General features: G+C 41.3%; 2 protein-coding genes across 2 annotated transcripts in view; both read left to right on the top strand.

Moving 5' to 3' along the window:
* The first annotated feature begins 10338 nt into the window (after positions 1–10338).
* LOC115072517 (atrial natriuretic peptide-converting enzyme-like) lies at positions 10339–19082 on the top strand. Its single transcript, XM_029569839.1, has 4 exons — positions 10339–10345; positions 15059–15165; positions 17238–17415; positions 18805–19082. Exons 1-4 carry the CDS (start codon positions 10339–10341, stop codon positions 18819–18821), a joined length of 309 nt encoding a protein of 102 aa, XP_029425699.1. The 3' UTR covers positions 18822–19082.
* A 5034-nt stretch (positions 19083–24116) lies between these two features.
* The window catches only part of LOC103744328 (low-density lipoprotein receptor-related protein 8-like), a 2917-nt gene continuing 1497 nt past the window's right edge, over positions 24117–25536 (top strand). The window contains exons 1-2 of the mRNA XM_008846076.2: positions 24117–24306; positions 24873–25076. Coding sequence (XP_008844298.1) covers positions 24117–24306; positions 24873–25076 — 394 coding nt within the window. The remainder of the gene's footprint in view (positions 24307–24872; positions 25077–25536) is intronic.

A 25536-nucleotide genomic window follows, 5' to 3' on the forward strand; every position in this document is an offset into this window, starting at 1 on the left:
AGACTTTAGAGCTGTGACACTTGCTGACAGTCTCTTGACTGGCACCTTGAAGCCTACTGAGACTGTAGAGCTGTAACATTTGCCGCCTCTTTTGGTTGAGAACTTGCTGCCATGGTGGGTCTCAGAGTTTCTACTTTCCTGTTTGAGTTTCTACTTTGCCAGTTGAGTTGTTACTCATGTAGCAAATAAAATCTCCCTCCCTACTTGCTGACTCCCCCTTGCTATCTGTCCACTGTATTCTTGGACCAAGTGCAAGACCAGAATCCATTAGGAGACTTGAACATCTCAATTTCCAAACTGAGGCAAGGAGGGAAGATGGAAGGCATAAAAATTTAGGCTTAATCTGACTTTTTTTCCCCAGAATCTCTTCTATAGAGGTTTCCAGGAATGCCCTACAGTGTTTATAGAATGCTGAAGTTAAAACTCTTTAAAGGCTGAAGAGATAGCTCTGTGGGTAAAGCACTTATCATGCAAGCATGAAGACCTAGGTTCAAATCCCTAGAGCATGCATAAACCTGGGCACAGTAGGGCATATCTGTAATCCTAGTGCTCCAAGCACTAGGTGTGATGGAAGTAGACAGGAGAATTCCCAGAAATTCATATGTAGTGGCAGACAACAGAGAATCTGTGTTTCAAATGAGGTGGAAGGCAAGGACCGATACCGAGGTTTTCCTCTGACTCTGCATGAATGGCACACATACTCACATGTATATACACAGACATCATACACATACACACACATGTGCACACACATACAATATTTGAGATTTTCAGGTGAGATGGTAGATTTGAAGTTTTACATTGAAACACAGTGAAAGCCAAGATAACACACAATAATTTATTTTACTGCAAGAGACAAGATCTATAAACGAACTTACTGAGCCAGGAAAGATCTCTGTGGGAAAGTAGGCAAGAACACTGAGAATTGATGCCTGGACAACTAAGCTAAACTACCTTAGGGACAGCAGTAGAAACTGCAAGGAAAGTGTTGCTCCTCACAAACAACAACCTGCAAGATCAGAAGAGGACAAGGTGGAGTGCAGGGGTCTGAGGGAACCACCAGGAAAGGACATGTAATCCCCCCCACAGCACCAAAAAAGGCACAAACAAGGAGGCTGCAGAGGCTCATGACTCCCTACCCCTGTCCCCTGCACACAGCACCAAGTGGAGCCTGCTAGAGCCAGAGGGATCTGAGAACTTCACCTTCTAATTCAGTGCAACTGTACCAGAAATTCACTCCATAAGTATTCTTTTATTTATTCTTTTCTGTCTTTAAGCCCCACCCTTAAATATATACTTCACAATGGTTTTGCTTTCATTTGTGTATTGCTCATGCTTTATAACTGTTCAGTATGTTTCTCTACCCACTACACTATTGGACACCTCTGCTATACTTTTCATCACCTCTTCTACCCTATTTACCTCCCACACCCACTCTTAGTAACTACAGTCTGAGTAGACATCATACCATCCTTGTTTATTTATCTCAACAGTTTTTTTTTAAGTGAAAGGGGCCACTGTTGTTAATTGGCTAGAGAATGGTGAGAATATTCAGCAACTGTGGTCATTTAGTACAACAAACAGACAAGACCAGAAAAAGACCTTTCCTCTATATATTACAACCAAAACACTAAATACACAGAACAAAGAAAGTGCATTGAAAGAAGTAAGAGAGAAACAATAAGTCACCTATAAAGGCAGGTCATCACATTACCAGACTTGTCAACTGAAACTTTAAGTTAGGATGACCTGGGAAGACATACTAGCTATTAGTCATAACTGAAGTTGAAACAAAAACTTTCATTAAGACAGCTCTACAGGGAGTACTTGAATGATTCCTTCTGACTTGGAGAAAAATAAATCCATCTAGGAGGCTGCAGGGAAGAATAGACCACACTAAAATAATAGATATCCAAAGGAGGAAGAGGAAAATACCAAACACTGTAGAATCAATACACATCTTTAAATAATAACACTGAATCTTAACGGTCTTAATTCCCCAATAAAAACACAGACTAGCAGATTGGACCAAGAGGCAGGAATCATACATTTGTTGCATGAAAATGTACTTCATGATAAAAGACAGACAGTTCCTCAGGGTAAAAGAATAGATCCCAAGCAAATGGATCTCAGAAACAAGCAGGTGCCTGGCTGTAATATCTGACAAAATGGCTTCAAACCAAAACTAGTGATAAAATATATAAAAATTCACATTAAGAGAAGAATCCACAAGGCCATTGTGATTCTAAACATATGTATTTCAAATACAGGTGAACACAATTTCATTAAACATATACACTAGATGTAAAGTCATAGATTAACCCCAGAGACCCAAGTGACACCAAGTGACAGACCATACCAACAAAAAATAAAAAGAAATACCTTAATTAAATGCCATCATAGATTCAAATTAACAGACATCTACGGAACATTTCATCCAAACACTGCAGACCACACATTTTTCTCAGAAGCCCCTGAAACATTATTTTAAATATAGCACATTTTAGGACACAATACAAGCCTTAACAAACATAGAGTAATTGAAATTTTTAATATTCTATGTGATCACAATGGAATAAAACTACAAATCTGTAGGAAACCAGGATGCCAGGTCCTAGGGTGAGGTGAGCCTAAAACTTATAGGTCCAGGCTGCATTCTCTGCTAAAGGGAGGGGCACTGAAAACAGTGGCTCTGATAATCCCTGTCTTGCAGATCACTGCTAGACTGGCAGGAGGACGTGGCCCGGTCATAAAAGTGCAGGCTCCCTGCTCTGTGGGAAAGCGTCTTGGTCAACAACACTTAGCTTATCTCCTTGTCCTGAACAAATAACTCAGCTATCCCTGGCTAAGAGATTAGGCCAGGTTAAAGGTTTGCTCCTGAGCTAAAAGCTAAAAGTTCACCATGTTCTCACCTCTAAGAAAGAAAACACTGTGGCCAATAAATTACTGGATGGGCATTGATAACCTTGAGTAAAAGTTTAAGAATCCTTCTGGTGCCAACTAACAGACTAAATGTCCTGTTTCTTTGTACCCTAAATCTTTGTATGTGACTGCCATATCCCATGTGACTGCTAGTTCCTTGGGATGTATAAAAACCATCTGAATTCTAAAATAAATCATCATGCTGGGAAGACACATGTCCCAGAGTTTATGACTCTGTCTCCGATCAGACCCTCTGTCCTGAAGCCAGCAGGTCCCCCGCTAAGCAAAGCAAACCTGAGTCCTGACACAAATCAACAATAATAAAAACTCTAAGACATATGTAAAACTAATGTACATTAAGCAACACACTATTGAATGATGAGTATGTCCTTGAGGAAATCAAGAATCAAAAAAAAAAAAATTCCTAGAACAAAATTAAAATAAAAACAAGTATACCCAAGCTACGAGGATGCAATGAAATAAGTCCTAAGAGGAAAGTTTATAGCTTTAGTGCCTGTATTAAGAAATTAGAGAGATCCCAAATAAATGGCTTAATGATATGCTTTAGAGCCCTGATAAATAGAAGAACATGACAAACTCCAAATAAGTAGATGACAAGAAATCATCAAGATCAAGACTGAAATCAATGAAATGGAAACAAAAAAAGAAAGAAAATGCAAATAATTGGTTCTTTGAAAAAATAGACAAGATTGATAAACGCTTAGCCAAACTAACCAAAAAAAGAGTGAGAAAAGACCCAGATTAATAAAATTAAAGATGAAAGGGAGTCTTAATGACATATATCAATGGAATTCAGAAGCTCGTTAGATCATATCTTATAAACAATATTCTACTAAATGGGACTATTTAAAAAAACAGATGAATTTCCACATGTAGATCATCTACCAAATTTAAACCAAAATAGCAGATCTATAACAAGTAGTGAGACTGAAGTAGTACTTAAAATCTCACAACTAAAATAAAGAACAATTACAGATGGATTCTCCAGTGAATTTTATTAAAACTTCAAACTTACAAACTAAATTCAAGAACACATCAAGAATATCATTCATCATAATCAAGTTGGCTTTATTCCAGAGATACAGGGGTGGCTCAATAAATGTAAATCAATAAATTTGATAAATTTGATAAATGGACTCAAGGACAGAAATCATATGGTCATCTCAACAGACACAAGAAAACTTTTGACAAACTCCACTATCCCTTTACGATAATAATTCTGAAAGAAACAGGAGGAACATATCTCAGCATAATAAAGGCCTTTATATTAAAATTTATATGGAAGCATAAAAGGGAGAGGAGAACCCTTATCCACAATTGGTGGGAGTGTAAATTGGTGTAGCCACTAAGAAATTCACACGGAAGTTTCTCAAAAAGCTAAAAACAGAACTACTATCGGATCCAGCAATACCATTTCTAACCCAAAGGACTCTATCCTACAGCAAAGATGCTGGCATATCTAAGTTCATTGCTGCTCACAACAGCTAAGAAATCAAATTAGCCTAGATATCCATCAACTAATGAATAGGTAATGACAAAAGTTGGGCCTATACACAATGGAATTTTAATCAGCTGCAAAAAAGAATGAAATTATACAATATTCAGGAAAATGAATGGAACTGGAAAATATTATAGAGTGAGATCACCCAGGCCCAAAAAGACAAAGGCCTCATGTTCTTTCTCATATGTGGAACCTAGCTTTGAATATTTAGATTTGTGCGTTTAATTTGGAATGTCTTGGAAGCCAGGAAGCAAGAAAGGGTCTAAGGGGCTGGGAAGAGGCCTTTAGTATATGTGTGGGGAAGAGCAGAATACATGTAGTATTAAAGTGGGGGGAGGAAATACCACTGGGGGGAAGAAATACCACTGTTGGGGGAGTGAAATTGCTTAATTGGGGGGATAGGGAAGTGGGGAGTGTTAACAAAACCTAAGGATGTATGAGGAAGCCATATGGAAATCCACTACTTTGTAAGTTAATTTAAAAATACATTTTTCTAAAAGGAGTTTGAATGGAGTTTCCCTGCACGAGCACACAGTACTATTCCCAAAAGCCATAGGTTATTAAATAAAAATCCCAATGCCAGGTATGGGTTATCTCCCTATGAGTTGTTGGTTAAGGAGGCCCCGAATGCCCCCAAACAATGCTGGTAATTATCATTGTCTTTGGTTTCCATCCAGAACAAGAAGATAAGACTCTATTGAAGATACCACACAGTTTGGCACAGGACATAGAGAAATAATACTGGAACTTAGCTGGAAGCTTCCTTCATGCTGGCTAGTTTTCATAGTGACAAAAGATTATGCAGACTGCTGGGGGAGAAAAGTCATCAATGGTCTTACCCAGCGCTGGACCCTGTGGACTATAATACCAAACTGCCTGACAAGATGTGTTCATAGATGAAAGAAACAATGCATGATTGTTATGGGGGTAAGAAATCACTTTCTGCTTGACTTTGACTCCTTCTCCATAGTGCAGAATGCATGCCTAATTAAAATTCCAAGGCTGGGGAGATTATAGGCCCTGAGGTGAGGGGACCTACTACTGTTGTTTTGCTAAATGGCCATGGTGTCAAACTGCTTCTTAAGATTTGTATTTATATTCATAGATTAGTGCTGTTCTCATCCTTGGTTAGAGAAGCTTCTTTTGGCAGTGGACAGAGATTAATATAGACACTCATAACTGGTCAAAGTGCTGAGAATAAGTGACCGTTGAATGCTCAGGCCCAAATTGGACATCAATATGCCCCAATCCCCAAGACCTAGGGAATACTGTCAGAGAAAGAGGGAAAAAATTGTAAGAGCCAGAAGATGGGGAGATATTTTGTGACATGCTGTCTTCTGGACATGATGTGGCTGTCACACTCATGAATTCACAGGAGCTGTGGTTGCCTGCTTAAGATTGAGTTCATCAGCATTCCATCATGGATGAGTGGCAGGTTCATGAAGCTCCACCCCTAGTTGATAGCTGCTGGCAGGAAGAGAGTCATTTAACTTCGGAGGTGTAGCCACTGGTAAGTTTCCCATGTTCCAATAAATAACCCCACATCTATGCTCATTTAAGCAACCCTAATTAAGCTCAGTGGCTCATAGAAAGAAAAGGAAGGGGGACTTGTTGGAAGAAGAAGGGGCTTATAGGAACTAAGAGGGTAAAAGAAGATAATAGTGGGTGAATATGGTCATAATACACTTATACCATGTATGAAATTGTCAAAGAATAAAAAAAAGCATTGGAAAGAGGACCAGGTTTCACTATCTGATTTCAAACACGGATCCCAGAAAGGCTGAAAAATTTAATAGAAGCCATACAGACAGCAAGTAACAGATCAAGACATAGAATCTAGGCCTCTTCCTTTCTAGATCATTCTGGGGAAAAAAGAAGTCTAATAAAATAAGACAACTTTTTTTTTTCTTAGTCATGATCTGGTAGTATTAAATAGAACAAAATTTTTTGAGTAAACCAAGATCTCTCTTTTATTAGTGAAAGTGAATCCAATACTACTTGTGGCTCTGTCAGGGAGAAGTCTGATAAAGAGAAATGAATTGTTTTAATAACACTGGCATTGAGCACAAAACCAGGACCGAGACAGCTAAGAGAGGCATGTGTGAGGCATTTGAGAGTACAGCTGGTATGGGAAAGTGGCCATAAAGCTCAGTGGCAAATGTGAGAGAGGGAAAAGCCAATTGGTGGAATTACTAGCTGGTGAGTACCCAACTGAAGCAACGATGCCAGGATGAGTGCAGTATAGAGACTGCTTGCTAGATGCTGCTTTCTCATCAGAAATTTATTTTGTGAACAGAAGACATTGACATGAACACTGTGTCCAAACACCTGCCTGAAATCTTTCCATATGTGTGCATTTTGATAATTCCATGCTACCATGATCTAAATATTCATGTTTCTCAAAATTCATATGCCAAAATCTAGTTACCAATGGGATGCAGCCCTCATGAATGGCATTAGTGGTCAGTTTATGAAAAGGCCCAGAGAGCTGCCTTGCATTTTCCACTACAAGAAGATACAGCAGAAGCTGCCATCTGTAAACCAGGAAAGGAACCCTTTCCAGACACTGAATCTGCTGAGGTTTTGATGGTGGACTTTCCAGGCTCTAGAACTAGAAGAGGAAGAGATTGCTCTTCTATATAAGCCCCCCAGCTTATGATAATATTACAGAAACTAAATCAAATGGACTAAGATGCATGAGAAAATTTACTTTACTTTTAAGAGGTCGCATAAAAATGCTATAAATGAAACACCAATAAAAGTACTCTTTTTTCCTGTTCTATAACTTCAAGGTTATTTCAAGGTTATTTCAAGGTTATCAGGAAACTCAGATTGGGTTTTCAGGGTACATTCATTGGATAAGTGCAGGAAATGGACTTAATGAACAAATCAAAAGGAGAATAAAGAGTTAGCCCACTTTTCCAGTGATAACATTTTGATGGCTTACTATAAATGGAAAGAGTGAAGTTTTAAATTGAAATCATTCACAAAGACACAATTTTGAATGGGAAGTGAAAATACAATGGTCATAGGTGAAGAAGCAGCTTATCAATGGAAGACAACACCATCTCAGAATGCCTGAATATCATATAGACTATGCTAGTCACCTGCTAATCAAATGACTTAAAGAGACATGAGCAAGGGAGGCTCAGAGATGATTCTATGAACTCATACTCAGACAAGTTGGGGAGGACAGTTCTTCAAAGTGCCTGGCTAGTCACATTGCCAAGTGAGCAGTTGTGAAATTCACCCAGATTTCTTTACTTATAAATGGCCCCCTGTGGCATATTTCTTTTTTTCCAAATTGCTTTTTAAATTTCTTCTTTCATCATATCTTTTCAGATTCTTGTCTCCTAGCTGTCATCTTTCAACATCTTCTTCCTTTAGTTTTTTTGGGGTTTTGTCACATATAGAAACACCCACACAGTTCTCTCTTGCCTAGCATGAAAGAGTATAAGGTCTTGAACTATCAAACTCATTTATGGAGAGTCACAGTGCTTAACAACATAAATTGGCAAAGTTCACAGAAAACACATACATACAATAGGTTAAGTTGATCATTGTAACATCTGTCACTTACATAAAGCTGTGCGACAGTCTGACATATTTTACTGTTAAATATAAGATTTAGCTATCTGCCAGAAACTTTGAAAGATCAAATTGCATTCATAATGGTTACAAATTCACAGGTTACTGTGACTTGTGCATGTGCTGTGCTGACTGGTGTTCCTGCTCTCAGGAATCCCTTTTGTGTGTATATTCCCTTAATATGTAATATTTCCTCAGAAATGGGGCATAGTATGTGTGATTATTTTTCTTCTTAAGCTATATTTCCAAGATTTTCAGACTCTAAGTAAAGGCTATGTAGGAGGAAGTGTGGCCTGAACAACCAGCGCATGCGCTGCTGCAAACACACCAAAAACATCTGGTTGAGTTGAACCTGTATTCTGCCAAAGGACATAGAGACAGCTGATGCAAGATAGCTCGACATAGAGAGCCAATGAGGATCAGACACAACCCAAGAAGGCCTACTGGGGCCATTGGGACATTGGGATGGGTATATAAGGCAGTCCCATGTCCGCAATAAATGAGTGTGCAGCTACTCACTCTGCCTGCTTCTCACCTGACTCCCAGTATCTGTGTTGTGACTCCACACCAACTCTACCCCCACTAGGAGGGTCCCAGGGCACTCGCAACATCTGGCGCCCAACGTGGGGCCCCTTTGCTGGCATGGGCATTGACCCTGCTTGGGTTCTGGCTACTGCAGTCATGGCTGCCTTTCTTTTTTGGACCATGATTTTTGCACTTTTCTGCTGGCGGTCCATCAATCGTTCCTGAGATTGGCTTTAGTTTAGTTTTCTCTACCCGTGACCACCTGGGCACTTCTCCCCCCTTTCTCCGGCATTGTGAGACGCCCCCCATCTGAAGTTCCAGTAAGGCAGACCCTTTGTGTTCTCTGTACCTTGGGTCCTCTCGTGGGTGACTGTGGGGACCCCCTCCTCTCCTTTCCCTCTGTCTGTTGGTTAGGGAGGAACATAATTTCCTTTTGGTTCATCAGGTGCCTCCACATAAAGGCTGACCCCCTAGGAGGTGGAACCCAGGAGCGGCCCCTGACTGCCTGCCCCTTGTCCGGAGATACTGTGTGGGCATACGGCTGTGGCCTGATGAACCACAGAAGTTCCCCACTAAGCACAAGACATTCTGGGTCCAACACACTCTCTTGTTTGTCTTAGCTCCCTCCCATCATGGACAACCTACCCACTCATTGTGGGGAGGCCCAAATTCGGGCCCTTAAATCCCTCCTAGTCACATGGGGTCTCAAGGTTAAGTCCAATGACCTGGACACCTTCTGGAACGAGGCTACCATCATTGCACCATGGGTGACCCCTGAGAACATGTGGAACCCTGACCTCTGGATGCGTGTTCTTTTCCTTGTTAGGAAGCACAAGGTCTCCTCAGGTGTCATCTGGCCTGCCTCAACTCCTCCTCTCTGGAGGATGTGATCTCAGCCCACAATAAACACTGTCAGGAGCAGGCCACTGTCAACTTGTCCATCTCTCCTCCCCAAATGGGACTCGATGATGAGGAAAATGAGGAGCCACCTGGTGCCTTGGCACCACTGGCCAGTCCTACAATCCCCTGGACCGGTGACCACTCTGCCCCCTAAATACCCTTGGCTGGAGATACACTCCTCACATGACCCTACTACCCTGGAGCCATCCTGCTATGCCCCCCTCCCTTAAGTCACCCACCCACACTTCCCCTATTGCCAGGACTTACAACCTGGCCCATCTCTGCCTTCCCCGTCAATCTGGGTCCTAATGCTGCTAACCAGCCCTGGGTGCCCACCCCCTGGTGGACCTCTCCCTTAGTCTTAAGGCTGCCAATGAATCCGGTCCTGACTCTCCTTACTTTGAACAAGTCCTCTGACAATGGGCAATGCAACGCCAAACACATTATGTCTGGTACAACCTCCTCAAGGCTGTGTTGGACCCCTCGGCCTTCCTGAGATGGCGTTCTGCCTATGATGATCAGACTGAGACTCAGGCCCCCCTTAATCTCCAGTCCGGGCTTCCTGTCTCCCTGGACATGCTTACGGGCAGAGGCCTGTGTCCTATTCTCACCTTCCTGCCTATTCACAATGCCTCCTTGGGAGGAATTCTTTTGGTCCTACTCATCCTTGTCAAGTGTCTCAGCATGCCCGATGACAAAAACGTGTCAACAGAGCCACATTCCAGGTCCTCTTGACACCTCAACACACAGGCTGTGATCCTCCCCGTGAGGTCTTACAGGTCTGGTTCATGGAAGACTGTGAGGCCTCTGTATAATTGCCTTCCCCAATCACCCTGGTGGGCTCATACCAAGGGAAGCCACCCTTTGAGGGCCAGTAATCAATGACGGGTAAGAACTTGTATGACAAGTCAACCTAAAGACAGGGAGGGTCCATAATGCTGGGGGCCCCCTGAGGTGGGGTCAACAATGACAAGGCTAAAAATCTTGGCTCCCACTACAGCTTCACAAAAAGAAAACGGTGGCTATGTAGGAGGAAGTGTGGCCTGAACAACCAGCACATGTATGCTGCAAACGTGCCAAAAGCATCCGGTTGAGTTGAACCTGTGTTCTGCCAAAGGACACAGAGACAGCTGATGCAAGATAGCTCAACATAGAGAGCCAATGAGGATCAGACATGACCTGAGAGGGCCTACTGGGGCCAATGGGACATTGGGAGAGGGGTATATAAGGCAGTCCCATATCTGCAATAAATGAGTCTGCAACTGCTCACACTGCCTGCTTCTCACCTGATTCCCGGTGTCTGTGTTGTGACTCCGCGACAACTCTACCCCCACTCGGAGGGTCCCAGGGCACTCGCAACAGGGTTAGAGTGAGCAAGGAATACAGTCAAGTTAGGTGGGTATCTGAGCCATGAAGTATAATCATTGAAAGATGTCGTTTTTATTTAGGAATTAGGAGAGATTCAACTCAAGTAGATTCCCAGTCTATGGCCTCACACCTGACTCTCCAGGGTGCATTTTCCCATGTAGACTGGTCTCCTCTTGGTTTCTTCAGTTAAGACCACATGTTCTTTCTTCCCCAAATATTTTTGCTTACTAGTGTATTTCCTGAGCTGTTTTCATATTACTCTTTTCCCTTCTGTGAAATATTTTTGTTATTTTTTGTTTTGTTTTGTTTTTTTTTTAACTTGAGACCATCAAGTTGTAAAGATTTTTGTTTCTGTCTGGCAGTTGTACCGCAACAAACTGTCAACTTGAGAAGAATGAATTGACAGCTTTTATTTGTTTTTAAAATTAAATCATTCCTTGATAAGAGTTACGGGTATGTTAGGGGTTGGTCCTTGGCCACTATAGTTTGATATCATTTCTATCTTATTATCAGGCCTGTTACTCTCTCCATCTCTGTGTGGGTGTTTTAATAGAATACATTGATTTTCTACTTTAAAAATGAAGACCAACAATAGCTGAGAAGAAAGCAATTTGTGTCATGCTCTACCATGTCAACACTCAAGTTAAAAAGGTTTGCATCACACCCTCTGATGTCACAAAGTTTTTGAAATTTAAAGCAACATTTACTTTTCAATAGCAAAGTATTCTTTTCTTCTAAATCACCATTTATTTTGAAATTTAAACAATTTTTTCATTATTCTTGAGATTTCATATTAAATATGGAAATGTGCTGTTACTCTTTTCACCCTTGTCCTATATAGCCTGTCTTCAACACTGTAACCAAAGCAATCATTTAACTATCATGACAGTCCATTCATCTCAAAAACCTTCCAATGGCGTTCAGTGGGACTTTCTACCATGGTGGAATTATTTTATGTCTGCTATGTGTAATATGGTAGCCACTGGCCACCATGAGCTGTCAAGAGGCATGGTTCCTGAGCACGTGTGATTAGGGCTGTGGTATTCAGTGGTACATTTCCAGCAGCTTGTTGGTGAGGTCTTACAATGTCTGCCATGGCCTCTTCCATGTCTCTGACATTGCTCCTTGGTGTTCCCTGCTCTTTATCGTCTACATGGTCTTCCTGCTCCTTGTTGATTATTCTGTGTTCAGTGTTCTTTCCTTAAATATCTTCATGTCTCAGTCTCTTACTTGCTTTAATTGCAGTGTTTAGAACATTTACATTTTATGTGCTATTGATTTAAATCTATGCATCTAAACCTCCCATCTCACTGTTTGTTTTATATTCGTGCCATCTGTTCTTTGCTTCCCCCTCCTCCATTTTCACCTGTTTTTTTCTGAGCTTTCTAAGATGTTCTTTGCTTGCTTCTTTTCTTTAAAAAAAATTATTTCACAAGCATGTGTGTTATGATGCTTGCATGTGTGTAAGTGCACCGTGTCATGCAATGCCTGCAAAGACAGAATGGGCATCGGATCCACTAGAGGAACCTGTGACAGACAGACTCAATGAAGGGATGGTAAAGTAAGAAAAGAATGAGACTATGACCACTATATTGGTTTGTTACAGCTATAACACATTTCTACAAACTTAAAAAGCAACACAAATGTATTGTCTTACAATTATGTAGGTCAGAAGTTTGAAGTGGGTATTGTGATAACCACAATGTTGTGGGGGGCCACATTCCTTCTGGAGGACACAAGAAAGAATCCATTTCTTTGCATTTTGAGCTCCCAGAAGCTCCCCACCCTACATTCTTTACCTCTTGACACCCTGTTTCTACCCTTCCAACCTCTGTTTCCATCATGACAGTTCCTTCCCCGGCTCACCCACCTCCACTTCCACATTCTCATAAGGACTCTTGTGAGTCTATTGAACCAACCCAAGATAATCTCTCCATTTTAGGGCCCTAATTTAAATGTGTCTAGAAACTGCCATAGTCACAAAGTAACCTAGTCGCAGGTTCTAGGTATTAAAATACGGAAGTTTTTGCGGGGGGCGGTATTTTTGAGACAGGGTCTCCCTGTAGCCCCAGCTGACCTGGAACTTGATATGTAGACCAGACCAGGCTAGCCTTGAACTCACAGAGATTCATCTGCCTCTGCCTCCAAGTGCTGGGATTAAAGGCATGTGCTACTATACCCAGACTATGTGGACTATTTTTTATTGAGCGGAAAATAGTCTCACTACCACAGACTCGCAAAATAGATTTCAGAGATGAAAAGTCACACATGGGTAGTGACACATAGAGGATAGCACATATGGCTAAAAACAATAAAACTATTTAAAGACAAATATATTATTTAAGTTACTTTTATTTATATCACCCATTTCTGCACTTTCTCAGCTGGTATAAGCTGTTAAGAGTCAATGCTACTTGTAAAAAAAATAATGAAGCCACCACTCAGGTGTATATATACCATGGACTGTTTGTGCCACCTGCAATTTACATAGGAAAATTCTAATACCAGATGGGATAGTGCTAGGTGTTAGGGACTTTGTGAAGTAATTAGGTCATGTGGGTAGAACCTCCAACATGGGATTAGTGACCTTATAAGAGGCACAAGAGACAACTTGCTTTCTTTCTCTGTTCTCCATGTGAGGCGAAAGCCATCTGTAAACTAGGAAGTGGACCATCACCCAACCCCAAATTTGCCAGCACTTGGACTTCCCAACCTTTAGAACTATAAGAAAATACGTCTGTTGGTTAAACAACCTGTCTTTGGTGACTTGTAGCAGACCAAACAGACTAAGACAGTACGTAATTTCATTTAGCTGAAGTATGGACCCAGGTGCATGGGTTTCTAGTACTCCATTAGCCTTCTTGTGAACTAGTCTACATTCTCATAATTCTGATTGGCTCTTTTGTGTCACTGCTCGACAGCAAAATATTATGATTTCAGAATATCGGTATTTCAGAAGAAACCAATATTACACCTTAGGAGATTTTTGTTCAAACTAGTCATATCTCTTAAATTGACTTATGAAATCAGAGCACACAACACATTTAAAGAAAACTTCAGAGCATGTTGGCATTTTGATGTCTTCAAGCACAGTCTGATGGAGCCACAGTGAACATGGAGAGGAGGCATGATTTAAAGAAAGCTGTTGGACTACAGTGCTGCAAATACTATCTAAGGAGGCACTTCACAATTCATTTTTCTGTTTCTATATTTTCTAGTGTCTTATTGCTATCTCTCATTTCCAAAGACTATAAATGCTCCTTGGCAGTTTAGCATAATAAATTCCAACTCCATTGTTTCCTTTCCAAGACACTGACATTAACTTCTGCCTAACTGGAGAGAAGAAATTGCCAGGTTCCAGTAAGTGAGGAGGACAAGATGGGTGGTACTCCTGAGAACCTATCACAGATTCTTGTCTTTACCCATCATCTCATTCCTAGCAGTGTTATGTGAACAACATGACCTGTAAGTTCTTCTAACCTCTGAAGTTCATGCCAGACTCTGTCTGAACCTGGTTAAATTTGACTTTCCTGCTTATGTTAAGTTGTTAATTGGAGCATCCCATTTACATCAAAGAAACTGAAGAATGTTCCTCAGGACTTTTGCTCAGAAAAAGTGAGGTCTCTAGAACTGTTAGCACCATCACAGACCTTGGGTCATAGAAAGGACTAACTCTGCTAGGCACACAGAGAAGAGCAGAGAAAAAGAGGATAGTGGAGGGAAGGGCAGGAGAGGCGAGGGGAGGGGAGAAGGGGGAGAGGGAGAGAGAGAGATTTGCAGTTATTAATCCCTTGCTTTGCATAGTGAGGTCAGAGCACCAGGCACTAGGCATCATCTGAGTGTCAGATGTAGACTGCCCAGGCCTGTCAGGTCAGAGTCTGCATAGTGAAGTTTCCAGGTGTAAGGTGATTCGAGTGCAGGCGTGGCTGTTCACCCCCTTCCCTGTCCTGTAGTCTGGCAAGGGGCCAGGACCCCAGTGACTGGGTGGTCTGTGTCCCTTGTCCCATTTAGTCCCGGCCACTTCTCTCCACCCTTGGAAGAACCGTGGAGAGACTGATGCAAGGGCACCGCAGTTCTCCTCAGCAGCCCCCGCCCTTCCTGAGCTAAGTCAGATCCTGTCCTCCAATCCTGCGCATCTTTAGCTTCAGGAGCCTCCAGGGAAGCTTGGGAACTAGTGCCCCGCCCTGCGCTCCTTGTAACTCTGCCCCTCCTCCCACCCCCGGCTTTCCACAGAGCTCAGGATCCCACAGTTCGTTCCTGCGCTGCGATGGGGCGCCGGATGCTCTTGCTCATCTCTCCTGTTTTGGTCATGCTGGGCAGCCTCAGGCGCTCAGGGGCAGGTAAGTAGGGCCCGCAGGCCAGGGAGCCATCAGAAGGGTCCGCGCTCCAGTTTGCAGGGTGCAGGCCTCGGGGCGCAGGGTGCAGGATGCGGGACTTAGGGTTCAGAGTGCAAGGTGCAGGGTGCAGGGCTCAGAGCACTGGTAGCATACTAACCGCTCTGAGCGAATAAAAAGCAGAGAACTTCAGGAGCCCTCGCTATGTATGTGGCTGAGTATGTAGTCCCTAATTGTGAAGCTGAGCCTCTTGCGGGGACAACCTTGAATTGATGATTGTCGGGGTGAGGGGAGTAGGTGTGCCATTTGCAAACTAGCCAGTGGGTGGGAGGAGAGATGGCCTCAAGGGTAAATGCTTTCCCTCAATGCCTCCTCTTCTAGCAGGTAGGAAAGGAGCCCCCTCCACCCCCGAGTACCAGAGCCCCCTCCCTCTTAGGCCCTTCCTTCTTCAAAGTCCAGGTCTGGTAAGATTTACTTCCTAGCTTCTAGCTCTGCTTCCCACCAGGCGACCACATTTTCTAGGCACCAAGTATAGTCAAGAGGTGCCTATCTCCAAAAGCTACCCAGGGGTGGGAAGCCTCTTCTTGCCACACCTGTGAATGCCACATACAGGCAAACCCAAAGGCCACTGTGACATGGGGAGACTGATATTGTAGAAGGATTCCAGTAATCCCAGACATAGTTCCTTACAGTTGCTAAAATTCCTTTTGGGGATGGGAAGGTAAACATTGTCCATTCCCTCATCTCTTGGTCCCAATGACAAACCAGGTATTATTCCAGGAAAATGCACTCTAGGAAACCAATGAGTTTATTGATCTTACTTACAGAGCAATGGGTAAGGGTTTATTTACACAAGAATGGGTGCTCTGCTACCTAAGCCTGCACCAGAAAGGCACCTAAGCAGGGATGATGGCTTCCCCATAGCCACACAAAATGGAGAGGACAACCCTCCCCTAGTCTTCAGGAACCTATATACCCTAACCCCTCCCCCAGGCCACCTGTAATTAGGGCTGAATTACTCATCACAATGATTGGGAAGTATGGCTGTACTCTCAGAAGAGGATCTTAGGACTCCTCTATCCCCTCCTTCTGAGTAAGGGCACGAACAGTCAACAAGCTCAGCGGTAATGATCTTAAGTCAAGCAGGTGCAGTTGAGCCCAGGAAGATGGCTTGTATTGGAGGATAGTCTTATACAACACTTACTCAAAGGTATGGTCTACACGGCAGCCTTTCATAGCTATGCATAGTTGTTCTGGTAGTCAATAAAGTGCACATTGAATATCTTATCTGAAATGTTTCAAACTTTCAGAAGCATTTCAGATTAAAGTTTTTTTAATTACATATATATATAATTATCTGTGTGTCTCTCTATATAGCTATGGGTGATTGATTGTTGCTAGGAATAGAACTTTCTAAGTGTCCTTCACACTGTGCAGAGTCTTCCACTAGTACAGGTTATGTAGCTTATGTTTTCTAGGAACCAACAATTGACTTCCCCTCTCTAAAGTTAGGTCAATTAAGAGGTCAGGTGTCCTATTTCTTTCCTATAAGGAGACTCCAGATCACGCTTTTTGCTAACCATTAAACATTTGAGGTTAATAAATATATGTTTATGACTTGAATGAAACAGTATGTCAATCTTTTCAAATAACTGAAAATTTATAAATATTTATATTATAGCTATTAGAAGCATTGTAAAATAGATGATTTGGAAGACCTCAAACTAGAATCTCATTTGAACATGTGTCTGCATATTCTAAGAGCAAATGAAAGTCAAGTACTTTGAGCCTAGATCTCAAACATAACTTGTGAACACTCATACACCATGGCTTTGAGAGTAAACTTGAGTTGCAAGAAGTAGTATGCTGATGCATATTGGTACACAAATGTGAGTCTGACTCATTCTAATAGGAAAACAGAGCAGCAGACAGCCAGGCTCAGCAACAACTCTATGAGACCAGAAAGAACTGGTTCCCAAGGAATTTCTTAGAGAACTCACATGGGTTTGAAGGTTGCTTAGTGTTCCTAGTTGAAAGGTCTTCCGACATGACATTTGTTGGCTTTTTATCATGAAAAGGTGTTGTTTTCTGCCCATGGAAGCCAGAAATCCTCACAGCTCTGCTTCTTGGTACCCAACGTAGATGAAATGGAGTGTAACATGACACGGCAAGCCTCATGTGGTGAAAAATGCATTCCTGTGGCCTGGCTCTGCAATGGGCAGCAAGAGTGCCCAGATGGGTCTGATGAACAGTGTAGTAAGTACTTCCCAAAACTATCTTGAATCCAGCCCCAGATGCCAAGTTTAGGTTGAACATTCCTGATCTGAAAATCTGAAATGCTCTAAAATCCAAAGTGATGTTACAGTGGAAAATTCCACAGCTGACCTTGTGTGATGGGTCATAGCCACACAGCCGAAAGGCAGGTTCACTGGAAATAGTGTATAAAATTATCTTCAGATTATGTGTATAGCATGTGTTTGAAACATAAAATGTGCCTGGTAGAGCAGGCCTGTAATCCCAACACTTTGCGGGGGCAGAGATAGGAGGAGACAGCCTAGGCTATAGAGTAAATTCAAGGCCAGCCTAGAAAATTTAGTAAGGCTGTCCCAAAAAACTAAAAAGGTGTGGCTATAACCCACTGACAGAGCACTCTCCTAGCATGTACAAGGCCCTAGGTTAATCCCCAATTCTTAAAAATAAAAAAGATTTAAAGTTATTATAATACATACATACATAATATGAAATTTTTAAAAACTTTTATCTGAAGTACTTGTGAAGTCCCCAGCATCTTAGATAAGGGATACTGGGTGTGTGTTTGGTTCACAGCATCCAACCTCATGGTTTTCATCCTCTGAGGATATTTAAACATGATGCATGTTCTGAGTGGCTGCAGGCTCTCAGTGGGTGAAAAGCCGTATCTTCAAATGTTGGCAGCACCTTTGTCAGAACAATAAGAAAACAAACCCAGGGTTCTTGGTGAATATGACATTTCTTTATCCCACTTGCATATTCCTTGGTAGTAACTGTTACTAACTTAACATGACATATTTGATATCAAAACATGATGAGGACTCGATATAGCTCAGTGGTAGAGGGTATGCTTTGCTCAGCATGTGCAAGGCCCTGGGTTACATCCGTAAGACCAAATAATGAACAAAAATATGTAATTTTAAAAGTTGGACTAAACTTTTATGTTTGCTTTGTTCTGTGGCCCTCATACCTACTACTCTACCTCTCCAAGTTTGCTTGCTTCTGCCAGTAGAAATATGTGAAGGTCGATTTAAAGCAAAATCTACTAGTTCCCAAGTTGGCTTAGATCTTAATGTATTCTCAAACACCAAAGGAATTCAAAGAAATAGATTGCTGCAAGTACCAGCCACCTACAGGGGTTGAAATATATTTGAATCATTAAATTTAAATAAAATTCAAGTCTATCATGCTAGCTCTGCCTTTCAAGTACTCATTAGTCATGCATGACTAGGTACCATTTTAGACAGAACACATATGAAATATTTCTGTTGTCACAAAATATTTACTAGATAACAGTGTTAAAAACAGTAGGCAGAGTAAGCTTTGGAGGACTTTGGGGTGATCATCCCTTGTTATGGTGTATGGGATGATTAATCTTGATTGTCAACTTGACAGGATCTGGAATCATCTAGGAGACATATATCTGGGCAGGTCTGGAATGGTGTCTCCAGAGAAATTTAACTGAACAGGAAAGACCCACAGTGAATGTAGATGGCACCATCCCATGGGCTGGAATTGCAAACTGAATAAAAAGGAAAGAAGGAGAAAGTGAGTTGAACTTCAGCACTCATGGCTCTCCAGTTCATAACTGTGGATGCACTGTGACCAGTCACCTCACACTCCAGCCACTATGCTGTTCCTGCTATGATGGACTCTATCCCTTTATTAAACTAAGCCGAAAATAGATCCTTCTTTACTTAAGTTGCTTCTGTCAGGTATTTTGTCACAATAATGAGAGTAACTAATGCAACTGGGGTGCTGTATGATATTGCCAGGAGTAGCAGAAAATGGACCAGCATGTTCAGAGTTGGCACTGGTGTCAAACTGTAATTACTCCTTTGCGATCTAAAATATATCTAACATGAGACTCAACAAACTGACAAACTCATGAGGTCTCTAACTAGCTCATCCTCCTCCTTGCCTGTTCTTGAACCCCACTCTGTCCTGCAGAGGAATCATGTCGTGGACACCTGCATGCCTGGCAGTGTAACAATGGGCAGTGTATTCCCATTAGCTGGCTTTGTGATGGTGCTAGTGACTGTTTAGATGGTTCTGATGAAGTTAACTGTGGTAGGTACAGCTTGTGTTTTTAAACTGTGCTTATTTATGTACGTGTGTGTGTGTGTGTGTGTGTGTGTATCTGTGTCTGTGTCTGTGTGTCCATGCAAGACATTTGTGTGGAGACCAGAGAACAACCAAAGGGAGCTGGTTCTCTTTCCCCAATGTGACCTCAGGGATTGAACCCATGTCAACAGACTTGGTGGCAAGTGCCATCATCTTTCTACTTACTAGGAGCATTTATTAGCATCAACAGTATAAGAAGCATGCAACTGAGTAGCCCAAATGCTATATTGTCTCTGGTGTTATAAGAAACTCTCAAACCAATTTCTTTGTGTTGTTTTTCAAGATTATTCACTTTATTGACTTTGTGGACACTTCTTTGTGGAGAAAGTTCAATGTATAAAGTCACTACCATGTCCCCAATGGCTAACATCTCTCTAAATTACTGGTTTCATAGACCAAGTCTATGAGAAAGCTATAAGAGCCTATGTAGAGAAGCAGTCTTTTACAGTCTAGAAAATTCTGCCTCGCCCAGACAATTCCTGCCTTTCAGAGAGATTGACAGCATGTCAGGACCATGAAAGCCAATGTCTAAGGAAGTTGAGGTGCCTGGGTGGTTGGGAGCTCTGTGATGTACACCAAGACTGTGAAGACGGGTCTGACAAAGCGCGCTGCCTCCAGAGCTACTGCTTGTCAGGACAATGGCAGTGCCAGAACAAAGTGTGTGTCATGGACAGCCGGAGGTGTGATGGCCTTGACCACTGTGGTGATGCCTCTGACGAGGAGGCCTGCGGTGAGTCTCACATCCCCACTTTTGTTTCAAGGATAGGGTGTGTGTAGTACATGGGCTACTTTATTGCAAGCTGCATTTTAATATCTATGGCTGAAGCTGCTGGTTTTTTTTTTTCTTTTTAATCTAAAAACAGAATACTCCTTAGCAATAGCCAACAGCATAGTTATCCATGGAAACATAAAGAGATAATGAATAAAAACTCTTGTAATGTGTGTGCTAAGGAAGCATTGCCTAGAATGCTCCCAATAGTGATGGGCAATATGAAGAATACTTGAGCACCAGTCTATGAAGGAAGCCTAAGGAGAGATAACTCACATTCTCGTGTAGCAAATATGGATGGGGAGTATCTCTCTCTAAAGGGGAGAAAAATACCTGAAGAATGTGTGCTACTTTCTCTTCTAGTCCCCCATACAGGGTAGTTATGTCTCTGACATCTTGGTAAATAAAATACCATTCAGTTTGTCAAGAGTTAAAAAGCTACAAAATTTAACATACTTGGATTCTGACATTTTTATAATAAAGTGTTTCTAAAAAGGAATTCTTACTCATTTTAGGTCAAGTTACTGACTCTAGTACTATTTTAGTTCTAACTATTTAAACGAGATCAATCAGTTTTAAAACTATTTCAATCCAGGGCCTAGATGTCTTGCTATATTTCTGATCAAGTCTAAAGCCCCAATTCCCTGAAGAAACACTGTTCAAAATGATAGATCTTACTTTCCATCTTTGGATTGCTTTGGGCTACAGAAATATTACCACCGAACCTACTGAAAGAATTGTCTATTTCTACCCCCATCCCCTGTAAGTATTAATGAAAAAGAATGCTCAACTTCCTATACAGCTTCCTGTCCAGAAGGCATAGTTGGCTGTGATGGAGGGAAATGCATTCCAGAATTTCTGATGTGTGATGGGAAATTTGACTGTGCAGATGGCACTGATGAACTCAGCACATGTGGTAAGAAACCACTTCCTCAGCTTAAGATGGGAAAACAGGATTGAATAGCTAATGCCTTCGTTACTGTATTAATTGCTTTTGTCTTTGCTGTAACAAAATATCCGACAGAAACAACTTAAGGGAGAAAGATTTATTTCAGCTAACAGTTCAGGGAATGTAATACATCATTGTTAGGAAGGCATGGTGGAGGGTGCTCAATCCAGGGTGGCAGGCATTTGTTGCTGCCATTTCTCACATCTTGGCAGACCAGGAAATGGAGAACTCAGGATGGAAGTGGGACTAAGGCTCTAATTCTCCAGGGCTTGCCCCCAGTGTTTCACTTTGTTAGCTAGTCCCCATGTCTCAAAGATCCCTCAACCTCCTAAAACAATGCTACCATCTGGGGACCAAATATTTAATTAAATATATGAGCCTATAAGACATGTTTTAGATTCAAACCATAACAATTTTCAGAGGGGTCAACTCCTTGAGAAAATGCTTGGAATAAAACCCATACATTCAGTTACCTTTCATTCCTTTTTTTCCTCTCATTTTTACAACTGGCTTTGGTGTTGTGAGTGTGAGCAAATACTACCTAACTTTTAAACCTCCAGAGGCTAATCTCATTTTGCAGTTTTAAGGAAAGGGACTAGATAAATACCTCAAACTATATTGCTTCTGAAATTCTAATATAAATCCAGAATGTATCTTCAAATATTGGTGGCATCCATGTCACAAGAAACTCCACACCTTCTGCTTAGGCTAAACCATTTGTTAGCAATGCTCAGATTAGATTAATCCAGAGATCCCTCTACAGGGAACCTTTGCCATTCCTGGTACACACAATTCCTTTTGTATTTAGGCAGAGATTTTAAATGTCTCAACACAACTTTGCAAATTGAGTACAAATAAAACCACTAAATCATTGGAAGCAACACAAATCATTTGGCAAATATCGGGTGGAGAAGTGAATCATTTTAAGAAAATAGAATCCTCTAAGGATTTAATTGAGAAAGAAATCAAAAGAACTCCTTCCTGGCAAGGAGACAAGCTACTCAAAAGCAGGTCTGATTTTTTAACCCTTCTGGTTCTCGCTATAAGAGCTGGTTTTTGACCAGGTAGAGAAGGAGAGAGTGGGCATCTCACCTCAAGTCATTTTGTCATCTGTCTCCTATTCCTCCGTCCCCCAAATATGACCTTAAATATGTATGATGAAAATACTTTAGTGTTATTAAAGGCTGCTGAGGAAACTTTGTACTAGAGAAACACATGAAAAAAATTCTAAAAGCACTAAAGATAAGACAAAGTATAGGTTTTTGGTCCTACTAGATAGTTTATTTGTATTCACAAATCAGTGCATCACTTCCTAAGGTTAACTTCCTTTCCCATGTATCCCAGAGAAAACAGATAAGAGGGTCTTGGTCTTGTCTCTATAGAAGCACAATAAACACACAAGCACTTGAAATTACTAGACACTTGGCCTACAAAGAAATGCCTCTGCCCTGCTCCTAGGATTTCTCTTGCCCCTTCCACATTTCTAGGCCAGAGGATAGGGTCAAAGATTGTTCATAATTAGTCATCCATTCCTCACCTAGTACAGAAGGTATAGGACACAACTTGGTTTGTGAGATGTTGATCTCCAGTAAGTTCACTGGTTTTGACCACTGTCCTATTTCTATAGGTAGAAACTGCTCCCTGCTGAATGGAGGCTATGAGGGACTGTGTAACCACACCCACTGGGGTGTCGAGTGCTCATGTGGATCAGGTTGATAGTTACAGCCTGATGGATGGAGCTGTGGAGGTCAGAACTCACCTGGATCAATTTTGGAAATATCCTTTTTGTGGCAACATAGATACCACATGATTGTAGCATATTAACCATTCAGTATACCTTTAATTAGTCAAATACATTCACAATATTGTTATGCACATTGCCACTGTGAATTTCTAGAACTTTACATCATTCCAAAGAGAAATTCTCTCTCTGTTGAACAATAGCTCTGCATGCCCCTCTCCCTTACCCTCTGATAACCTCTACTGAGTTTCTGTTTCTGTGAATTTGCATATTCTAAGTCACTCCATATGATGGAATCATACAGTATTTGTCCTTTGCATATCACGTCTCTAGGGTTCATCCATGTGTCAGAATTGCCTTTTTTTGAAAGGCTGAATAAGATTCTATCACATGTTTATGTTACCTTTTACCTAATTAGCTATTGATGGAACAGTCACATGGTTTCTGACTTTTTATTGTGGATCATACTGGTATGAACATTAGTATGCATGCATCCTTGTGTCAGTTATCCTGGTGTATTTCAGGAGTAGAATTTCCGGACCATGCATATTTCCACCAGGAATGCGATTCCAGTTTCTCCACATATTTGCCAATTCTTTGCAATTGTAGGAATTACAAGTTAATTATTGACCAAAGATAAAGCATTAAATTTAGTATCCATAACTTAATGGAGCTTTTTAAAATTTATACCTTTTGGCTTCTATCAAATATTCTTGTCATTTCATGGCCAACACCTAGGTCTGCAACACCCATGGCAGGACAGATTGTGCAGTTCAGGCTCATGTAGTTTTGTCATTGCTTGTTCCTTGTAGCTGACCTTCTCCAAGTTATTCAATCCTCAGGTCTCATTTCTTTCCTTTATAAAATGGGATTGTGGTGACAGAATGACTAAGACAAATTTGACATGCCTTCATTTTTCATAATAAGTGAAAAGCTTATGGTTAGTAACCTATAGTGAACCTAGGCACTAATACTTGTCATTCTAATAGACTCTGACTTCATTGGCAAATGGTAAATACCAAGGCTGTTGCTATGTTATCACAGGTAATATTTTATACCAGCCAAATATCAGGGTTCCATATACTGAACTTCTGCTAGGTGATATTCACAGGACTGGGAATTCCATGGTGATAGACATTAAAGCTATAATTCTTGATCCACCTCTAATTTATGGTTCTCTGCCATCAGATGTAGATGAGTGTTCTCTGGCATATGGTCGTTGTGGTCAACTATGTCATAACATACCAGGCTCTTATTCCTGTGATTGTATTCAAGGTTACCAGCTCTATAATAGCACTGACTGTCGAGTTACAGGTAAGTTCTATTGCCAAAGTAAGATCTATCTTCTACCCTGTTCTTAGTAGTAATTATAGAGAAAAGTGACATATATTATTTATTTTAAAGTCAGTAATATAGATGACTCTATTCTTTCCTTAAAGAAATCCATTGTGACAATTACTGCCCAACTGGAATGGCAATTGCATTGAGTGTCTTTACAATGACATAGTTACAGTGTTGGCTCAAGAAATAGGTCCTCCAGAGTTCACAATGCACTTTTAACTTGGCCTGTGCTTCTTTGCCATGGAGACATTCACATTAGATTACTATGTGCCAAGAATGGATAGAAGTTCTGTCCAGGTGAAAGGAGCTGAATCTGAAATCAAATAAGGCAGGATTGTTCCAAAGATTATCACTAAAGTGCTAAAACTCAGGGGAAGAATGAAGAACTAAAAGGGTCCATTAGATCTCTGAATATGCTTCATTTATCAATTAAGGACAAGTAGATCTGGGTGTGGGAGATAGGATAGCATCTTTAGCTAAACAAAAAGGCATAAAAGAAAGCTTCAAAATAATAGGTTACTGCTTTCCTTCTACTGCAGATGATACTGTTAAAATTCTTATAGCAGCTGATCAAGAGCTTGGTACACTGGATCGAAAAACAGGCATCTATGAGACGCTGATTCCTACAAAATCAAAGCCTGCTTCTGTTGCATATGACTTGGACAGAAACATGTACTTCTGGGCAGATGATGTCTTAAATGTGTTTGTCCTTGGGAAGCCAAACTCTGTTCCTCTATACCCAGGTATATTTTTTGGCATTAAGTGTTAACTTCTTAAAGCTACTTAACAAAGTTCTTGAGATTACTGATTTGAAACAAGATAAAAGTCATGTCGGGCTCATAGTTTTGGAAAGTTCAGTCCATGTTGCCCCTGTTGCTCTCAGACCTGCGAAAAGGCAGCACAATATGGTGGGTGTGTATGAGTGTGAATGGTGGAGGCTAGATACCCCAGAACAGCAAAGAAGCAAAGGGAGAGGACAAAACCAGAATCCCAGAATTCCCTTCAAAGGAATACCTCCTGAATGACTTAACATATCCTACTAGTCCCCCCTCCACTTAAAGGTTTTTACTATCTGCCAATAGTGCCACAGGGTGGAGACCAAGTCTTTAACATACTGGCCTTATTCAAACTATAGCACTGCCTTACCACAGTGTAAGAAATGTATATATCGGGGTGTGAATATATAATATAATATAATATAAT

Source organism: Nannospalax galili, unplaced genomic scaffold (assembly GCF_000622305.1).
Source record: "Nannospalax galili isolate Female #2095 unplaced genomic scaffold, S.galili_v1.0 scaffold1282, whole genome shotgun sequence".
NCBI lineage: Eukaryota > Metazoa > Chordata > Mammalia > Rodentia > Spalacidae > Nannospalax > Nannospalax galili.

Bases quoted from the DNA above. Each gene is read 5' to 3' on its own strand.
- LOC115072517 (XM_029569839.1), top strand. The intron at 15,166-17,237 runs GTAAGTAGGGCC...TATCATGAAAAG, and splicing joins CCTCAGGCGCTCAGGGGCAG to GTGTTGTTTTCTGCCCATGG.